At 44.3% G+C, this 8,508-nt stretch overlaps 1 protein-coding gene across 1 annotated transcript in view; it reads left to right on the forward strand.

Annotated features, from left to right (window-relative positions):
- The window catches only part of LOC123762002 (streptococcal hemagglutinin-like), a 7,926-nt gene extending 5,698 nt beyond the window's left edge, over positions 1 to 2,228 (forward strand). The window contains exon 3 of the mRNA XM_069335736.1: positions 1,376 to 2,228. Coding sequence (XP_069191837.1) covers positions 1,376 to 2,228 — 853 coding nt within the window. The remainder of the gene's footprint in view (positions 1 to 1,375) is intronic.
- The last annotated feature ends 6,280 nt before the right edge of the window (positions 2,229 to 8,508 follow it).

Consider the following 8,508-nt stretch of genomic DNA (forward strand, 5'->3'; position numbering starts at 1 on the left):
TGTCTGGTCTAATAGCTTTAGTTTCGTCTAGTGATGGGAGTTGTTTCGTTACTTCGTCTGCCGTTACCTCAATATTTATCAGTCATCTAGGGTTACCTCCTCTTCTAACTCAAGAACTATTCAAGTTCAGTTCTGAACATTACAATGAAACTGCCGTTTAGTTTCTTACAAATTTCGATACCCTGTTTCACCTCCCCTGTTTTTGTTATCATGTCACTTGACATTTCACTGTCATTTTTCATCATATTTATTTTAAATACAATACGTTTTTTCCCAAATCCTTCTCATATTTATGTATTCGTTCCCAGCTCTGTTGTTTCGGTATTCTTCGGTATTTTTGCCTCTGTATTTCATCCATACATACATTCTTTAGCCATTCTTTTGCTTTTCTTCTTGGCTTCTGCTTTTGATTTTGGCTTCTTGGCATATCATCTGAATCATGAGATATTATGATATCATATTTTTTCTTATATTGCTGGGTTGAAACTCCTTCCTGCTTCATAGCATCTCAGTTTGATCTGGGCTATCGTTTCCTGGTCTGTTTTCCATTAAATTTTTCCGCCTATTGTATATTTATCAGATACTCTCTTTCTCTTAATTAATTCCATTTTATATAGTGTACTCTCGCTTACTTCAACCCCCCCCCCCCTTTGACGGTGTGTGTGTAGTTACCTAGTTGAACTCACCTAGCTGTGTTTGCGGGTACAACTAGGCGAGTACAACTAGGTGAGTTCACACACACATACACACACACACACACATAAATACACACAGTTTCAAGTGTAGATATGATAGAGCCCAATAGGCTCAGGAACGTGTGCACCTGTTGATTGACGGTTGAGAGGCGGGACCAAAGAGCCAGAGCTCAACCCTCGCAAGCACAACTAGGCGAGTACACACACACACACACACACACACACACACACACACACACACACACACACACACACACACACACACACACACACACACACACACACACACCAAACAAATATGTGTGTGTATATATGTGCCTTGAGTCTCGTGGCACACCCAAACCCGTGTCTTTGGAAATGTCCGCGATTCAGCGCATGCGTGGAGTGTTTCAAACAAAGCTTAGAAAACTATCGTTAACTCCCACTACTTTATTTCTCCCTTCCTGACCACAGACTGCCCCCCCACCCCACCCCTACTCACAGCTCACTAGCACCGCTCACAAAGATCAAACAAGTCTGGTGTCACAAGCGGGGATTCTGCGTAACCATGTCTGGGAAATGCTGGAATACGTGCCTTCAGCGACCACCCTGCGAGCTATGCATTTCTAGACCCCCTCGTGTGCTTCCCAGCCCATGAATAAGTATTACCTAGCTTACCTTCATGTCTTCTCTACCTCCAGCAGCTTCTCTCCTACCTCTACCAGCTGCTCTCAGCCTCTACCAGCTGCTCTCAGCCTCTACCAGCTGCTCTCAGCCTCTACCAGCTGCTCTCAGCCTCTACCAGCTGCTCTCAGCCTCTACCAGCTGCTCTCAGCCTCTACCAGCTGCTCTCAGCCTCTACCAGCTGCTCTCAGCCTCTACCAGCTGCTCTCAGCCTCTACCAGCTGCTCTCAGCCTCTACCAGCTGCTCTCAGCCTCTACCAGCTGCTCTCAGCCTCTAACAGCTGCTCTCAGCCTCTACCAGCTGCTCTCAGCCTCTACCAGCTGCTCTCAGCCTCTACCAGCTGCTCTCAGCCTCTACCAGCTGCTCTCAGCCTCTACAAGCTGCTCTCAGCCTCTACCAGCTGCTCTCAGCCTCTACCAGCTGCTCTCAGCCTCTACCAGCTGCTCTCAGCCTCTACCAGCTGCTCTCAGCCTCTACCAGCTGCTCTCAGCCTCTACCAGCTGCTCTCAGCCTCCACCAGCTGCTCTCAGCCTCTACCAGCTGCTCTCAGCCTCTACCAGCTGCTCTCAGCCTCTACCAGCTGCTCTCAGCCTCTACCAGCTGCTCTCAGCCTCTACCAGCTGCTCTCAGCCTCTACCAGCTGCTCTCAGCCTCTACCAGCTGCTCTCAGCCTCTACCAGCTGCTCTCAGCCTCTACCAGCTGCTCTCAGCCTCTACCAGCTGCTCTCAGCCTCTACCAGCTGCTCTCAGCCTCTACCAGCTGCTCTCAGCCTCTACCAGCTGCTCCCAACCTCCACCAGCTGCTCCTCACTCTGTATACGTCGGAGCATGAGCCATGGTCCCTTGCTGATAGTTTAGCTAAGCTATAAAGATGGGCTTTCGTGATCACAGTCATGGCCGCCTCCTGATACAACGGCACCCTCTCTCTCGCTGGTAACACTGTGTGTTGATGGGTGACACCAGGTGGTGATGGGTGAGACCAGGTGTTGATGGGTGACACCAGGTGTTGATGGGTGACACCAGGTGGTGATGGGTGAGACCAGGTGTTGATGGGTGACACCAGGTGTTGATGGGTGAGACCAGGTGATGATGGGTGAGACCAGGTGTTGATGGGTGACACCAGGTGGTGATGGGTGAGACCAGGTGTTGATGGGTGACACCAGGTGTTGATGGGTGACACCAGGTGTTGATGGGTGACACCAGGTGTTAATGGGTGACACCAGGTGTTGATGGGTGAGACCAGGTGTTGATGGGTGACACCAGGTGTTGATGGGTGACACCAGGTGTTGATGGGTGACACCAGGTGTTGATGGGTGACACCAGGTGTTAATGGGTGACACCAGGTGTTGATGGGTGACACCAGGTGTTGATGGGTGATATCAGGTGTTAATGGGTGACACCAGGTGTTGATGGGTGACACCAGGTGTTGATGGGTGATATCAGGTGTTAATGGGTGACACCAGGTGTTGAAAGAAAGATGAAAGATGATGAAAGATGAAAGTGGTAGAAATGAGACAGTGGCAAGTATTAAAAATATATATTTATAACCCCATTCTGAATATCTCTACCTGCTCTCGCAATCCGATCCAAAGCCAGACTTTTCCAGGGGGTAATCTGATCAACGAGGCTATTACCCGAGGCAGCCTGCAGGGGGGCTACATCAACCTTATAACGCAGTTGGTCAGTTATTTTCTCCCTGTAGTCATTTGTTCGGTTCTCCCCTGTAGGACTTACTCTTAGTGAAGGCAATATTTTCTGTAATTGATAATAAGGTTTTTTACGTGTGAGAATATGGTGTTTATTCAGTGTTCTGTAGTTGTGCTTATAGTATACGTTCCGTCAAGGGTGACAAGTCTCCGTCAAGGGTGACAAGTCTCCGTCAAGGGTGACAAGTATCCGTCAAGGGTGACAAGACTCCGTCAAGGGTGACAAGACTCCGTCAAGGGTGACACGTCTCCGTCTGGAGTCTACTAAGTGCTATCTTGTAGACTCAGGGTTCAGGGTGTCTAAGTTCAGGGTTATCAATATCTCAGTGGCCCTTTCTCTGACCAAGCCTTACGGTAGGTGATCTGGTTAACCAGACTATTAGAGGCTACTGCTTGCATTCTGAACGTATGCGTCATAGGCAAATTTGATCGGGTATCCTTTGGAAGTGTTTATTAAGTTCTCTTCAGTCAGCGGTCGTCCAAAGTGAGAAGTCGGCCACACTTCTCCCTATGGGAAGGAGTAGTCTTGAAAAGTCTTGAGCCTATGTTGATAGAATTCTATCTTAATTACATGGTTTCAATGGAGTTATTTTACTCTTTCCACCACTTCTCTTTATTTTACGTGGAGTTATTATTTAGTATATAGGGTTTTAGTATGAAGATTTAGTATATACGGTTGTGGCTGTTTTCATTTTGGCTTTTCTGGCGTTCATTTGGTTTTTATTTCTCTGATTCCTTTTATATGAAATTTAGGGCAGACTCTGGCATATTATTCTTTTTTATGTTGTGAACTTTTGCAGTGTTTTCTGGGTGGGGGGAAAAGTGCATCTTCCAGAACGACATTTACCTGGATATGGTTCCACCAGGAATGACCAGGTGCCATCACCGGAGTCAAGTTTCCATCAGGAATGGAACACGTTTTCAGGCTATGACCGACTTTCTGATAGGGGGGGGGGGGGTACACGGGTAAATTCTTCTCTATATTTACTTCCTCTTGTAGAACAGTATAATTTCTCATATTTTCAGATTCTTGTCACACTCTCTCATTTATGCTCCCCGTCAACCTATTCTTAAAAACATTTACCAAATGTTAACTTTGTAAAATTGTGAAATTGTGAAATATGGTCGAGGCTGCAAATGAGTGTAAAGCTGACTATAAAAAATACAAAAATAGTTTCAAATCCAAAATTCATGAAATCCTTCAGTTGACTGAAATGAAAATAGAATTTTACCCCAAGGCTTTTCGTTCTGTTTATTTAGTAAAGAATGTAAATTCTGAATTAAATTACAGCTTTATGTATTAAACATTAAATCCTCTGACAGGCCATTATTTACGCGCTGGCAAGTTGAAGTTAAATAATTCATTGGCATGTTGTTTGAAATTTGCCTCCCGCTGCATAATCATTAATATGTATAAAATCAGTATTAATAATCTCCGATTAGTTCCGGACTCGACGACAAATTTCCATTTAGGAAAAAAATCAAGGTCCTTTCGGCTTTCATAACACAATGTAACCCATCTGATTTTTGTAGATAGTTCTATCTTCTGATTGCTAATGACTTCAAAGCACATTTAATGCCTATTATTCCCCTCTGACTATCGCATAAAACAGCTTGTCTTAGTCTTGTGTCTAAGACTAATGGGGTCATGAAGGTACTTGGAAGCTGCCGACTGCTTATCTCGAGGAGTGACACGATGTTTAACAAGTGGAAGCCTTCGGACACCTATTGTCTAAATTTTCTGTATAAATAACGCTGTGATTCGAGACTTCGTCAAGGCTTCATGTGGTTGTTCATTCGGCTGTCGCAAGCGCCATGTAGAAGGCAGCGGTAGGCATAGCGAGTACCTGGTAAGAGGCAGCTGCAGGCATAGCGAGTACCTGGTAAGAGGCAGCTGCAGGCATAGCGAGTACCTGGTAAGAGGCAGCGGTAGGCATAGCGAGTACCTGGTAAGAGGCAGCTGCAGGCATAGCGAGTACCTGGTAGGAGGCAGTTGCAGGCATAGCGAGTACCTGGTAAGAGGCAGCTGCAGGCATAGCGAGTACCTGGTAAGAGGCAGCTGCAGGCATAGCGAGTACCTGGTAAGAGGCAGCTGCAGGCATAGCGAGTACCTGGTAAGAGGCAGCGGTAGGCATAGTGAGTACCTGGTAAGAGGCAGCGGTAGGCATAGCGAGTACCTGGTAAGAGGCAGCAACAGACTAAACAGTACCTGGTAAGAGGCAGCAACAGACTAGACAGTACCTGGAAAGAGGCAGCAACAGACTAAACAGTACCTGGAAAGAGGCAGCAACAGACTAAACAGTACCTGGAAAGAGGCAGCAACAGACTAGACAGTACCTGGAAAGAGGCAGCAACAGACTAAACAGTACCTGGAAGGAGGCAGCAACAGACTAAACAGTACCTGGAAAGAGGCAGCAACAGACTAGACAGTACCTGGAAAGAGGCAGCAACAGACTAAACAGTACCTGGAAAGAGGCAGCAACAGACTAAACAGTACCTGGAAAGAGGCAGCAACAGACTAAACAGTACCTGGAAGGAGGCAGCTACAGACTAGACAGTACCTGGAAAGAGGCAGCAACAGACTAAACAGTACCTGGAAGGAGGCAGCAACAGACTAAACAGTACCTGGAAGGAGGCAGCAACAGACTAAACAGTACCTGGAAAGAGGCAGCAACAGACTAAACAGTACCTGGAAAGAGGCAACTGGAGACTAGTGAGTCGAAACATCATCTCGTATTTGATATTAAAAATTGCGTCTCCTGATTGGAAGTAATCAATTAACCCTTTGTTAGGATGCATTAAATACGTACTTAAATACGTACACAAATACATACCTATACAAAGAATTCCTTGCATTTTGTTCGTGACTGGATTTAGGAATAAGAACTGGAACCGGTTAGGATATTCAACATGTTATTCCCAGAACCCGATCCGCTAATAGTTTCAAAACCAGATACACATTACTGCTCGGTGCACCGGAGCGAACAGAGAAGGAAGAGTGCCCAGTCGTTCCTCCTTGTTCAGCGAGGGTATTGAGATGTAACAAAGTGATACGTATTTTCTGGTATGGGATTCGTCAGCTCCGGCTCATATAAATGTTGTTATATTTTAAGTTATACCAATTTATTAATATTGATTTTATGATTCTAAGAGCTGCATTTGATCTTACGTTGAATTAATGCTTCAGTTTTTAGTTTAACGGCGAGAATAAACTTCAATAACGAAGAAAATATGACCCAATAACGAAGAAAATATGACCCAATAACGAAGAAAATATGATCCAACAATGAAGAAAATAAGTACCAATAACGAAGAAAATATGTCCAAATAATGAAGATAATAAGCCCAAATAGCGAACAGAATAAGTCTCCAAAACGAACAGAATAATACCCAATAACGAGCACAATAAGTCCCAATAACGAACAGAATAAGTCCCAATAACAAACAGAATAAGTCCCAATAACAAACAGAATAAGTCCCAATAACAAACAGAATAAGACCCAATAACCTGACTGAGACGAGTCACCCAGCCAAAAATTAAGAAATGAAGGTGATGATATGTTCTGGTTCCTCCTGGAATCATATTCACATCACTTTCGCTTGCGTGCGTTCGATATATTGATTAAAAATGTTGTGATCGTCGTTGCGAAAAATTATACCTCTCATTCTAGTTCCCCTTAATTCCTAATTAGCCTTGAAATCACCAAAGCAGAAGGAAACTTGCAATTACAAAATAGTTTATCTGCGCAACACTATTGACTGCATCACCTCCGTAGAGGAGCCCAACATTTAGGACACAATAGAACGCTACACATCTGACCTTTACTTAGTATTTTGGCCTGCCAAAACGGTTCAGTCGTATTGATACCTTAATCTTGCTATTTAGCATCGGTCAAATGATAGCGCTTGGAGCAGCTTCAGAGGCCTCTGTGGGTTTGTTTTAGGGGCGTAGGAAAGTCCCCTTACACTTAATTTTTCGCCGAATTCACTCATACCAACGAAAACACACGTGTCCTCGCGGCCGAGCGGACAGAGTTCGGGGTTTGCAGTTCAATGACTCGAGCTCAATTTCGGGTCAAGTTAGAATAAATAGAGTTTATTCTCTCTTTTCCTTTGACTTTTATCTGTCTGCCGAGCAAACAAAAAGGTATCCGGGAGTTTGTCAGTCGTTGTAGACTACATTCCGGGAATGAGAGAGAGAGAGAGAGAGAGAGAGAGAGAGAGAGAGAGAGAGAGAGAGAGAGAGAGAGAGAGAGAGAGAGAGAGAGAGAGAGAGAGAGAGAGAGGGGAGAGAGAGAGAGAGAGAGAGATTTGTAGTAGGCATGACAGAGCAAAAGAGGTAGACAGTCAGTATATTAGAGAACCAACGGTTAAAATGGTGGGTTCCAAGAGCTAAGAGCTCGTTCCTGCAGACACAAATAGTAAATAAAGAGAGTAAATGCACACACATCCACACAAACGAACTCATTCCTATGCCAAATTTTTAATAAAAATAAAAATAAAAATTTGCTAATACAGTTATTGCATTAAATGTCAATGGAAGTATATCTACACGAGTCCATCAACAGCAGTTAACACACACATGAGCTGTAATGTGCCGCCCGTCGGTGTAGAAATGGAATCAGAACTAGGAAGTGGCTACACTACATGATAATCCGTGGATAATACACGGTATTCTCTGTTTATATCGGCACACACATTCACAGTGGCTGAGGGTCGGAGAGAGAGAGAGAGAGAGAGAGAGAGAGAGAGAGAGAGAGAGAGAGAGAGAGAGAGAGAGAGAGAGAGAGAGAGAGAGAGAGAGAGAGAGAGAGAGAGAGAGAGAGAGGAAAAAAGAGGTAGCTAGAGCAAGCAAGACACAAACGAGAATCACAACTTTTCCATTTCCCATATATGTAATCTAAATCAACTCCTTCAGAAGCACATAACCCCTGCACATATTCCCCTTCCTTTCTAACGCATACACATATATAGAACAGTGTAAATATATATACAGACACACATGACAATTAGTTGTCGTGTGTCCACTGTTACATATGAAAGCTCTCACTGTGTAACTATTGTCGTGAGGACGATGATACTTTGCATCCATACTCCTAAAAACCACCTATCACCATCTACATCATTCATGCCTTCAGATCAGTGGTTCACTCTAGTTTGTATATATTCCAAGGTTAAAATTGTTTTCTTTCAGTTACTGGAACAGGCATGGAAACTCCACAAATTAGAACTTCCTAAAAATGCATATGCACACTAAGACTACACTGGAAAATACACACACTAGAGCCACCATGGAACACACATGCACACCAAAGTCATTTCGGGAACTTATAAACACGATAAGTCCCAAAGTTGCAACCTTGGAATAGTTGCAGCTTTGGATACATATACACTAGACACACCTTGGAGCATGCACGCACTAAAGCCAGCTTAGAATATATTC

The sequence above is a fragment of the Procambarus clarkii genome, chromosome 34 (assembly GCF_040958095.1).
Source record: "Procambarus clarkii isolate CNS0578487 chromosome 34, FALCON_Pclarkii_2.0, whole genome shotgun sequence".
NCBI lineage: Eukaryota > Metazoa > Arthropoda > Malacostraca > Decapoda > Cambaridae > Procambarus > Procambarus clarkii.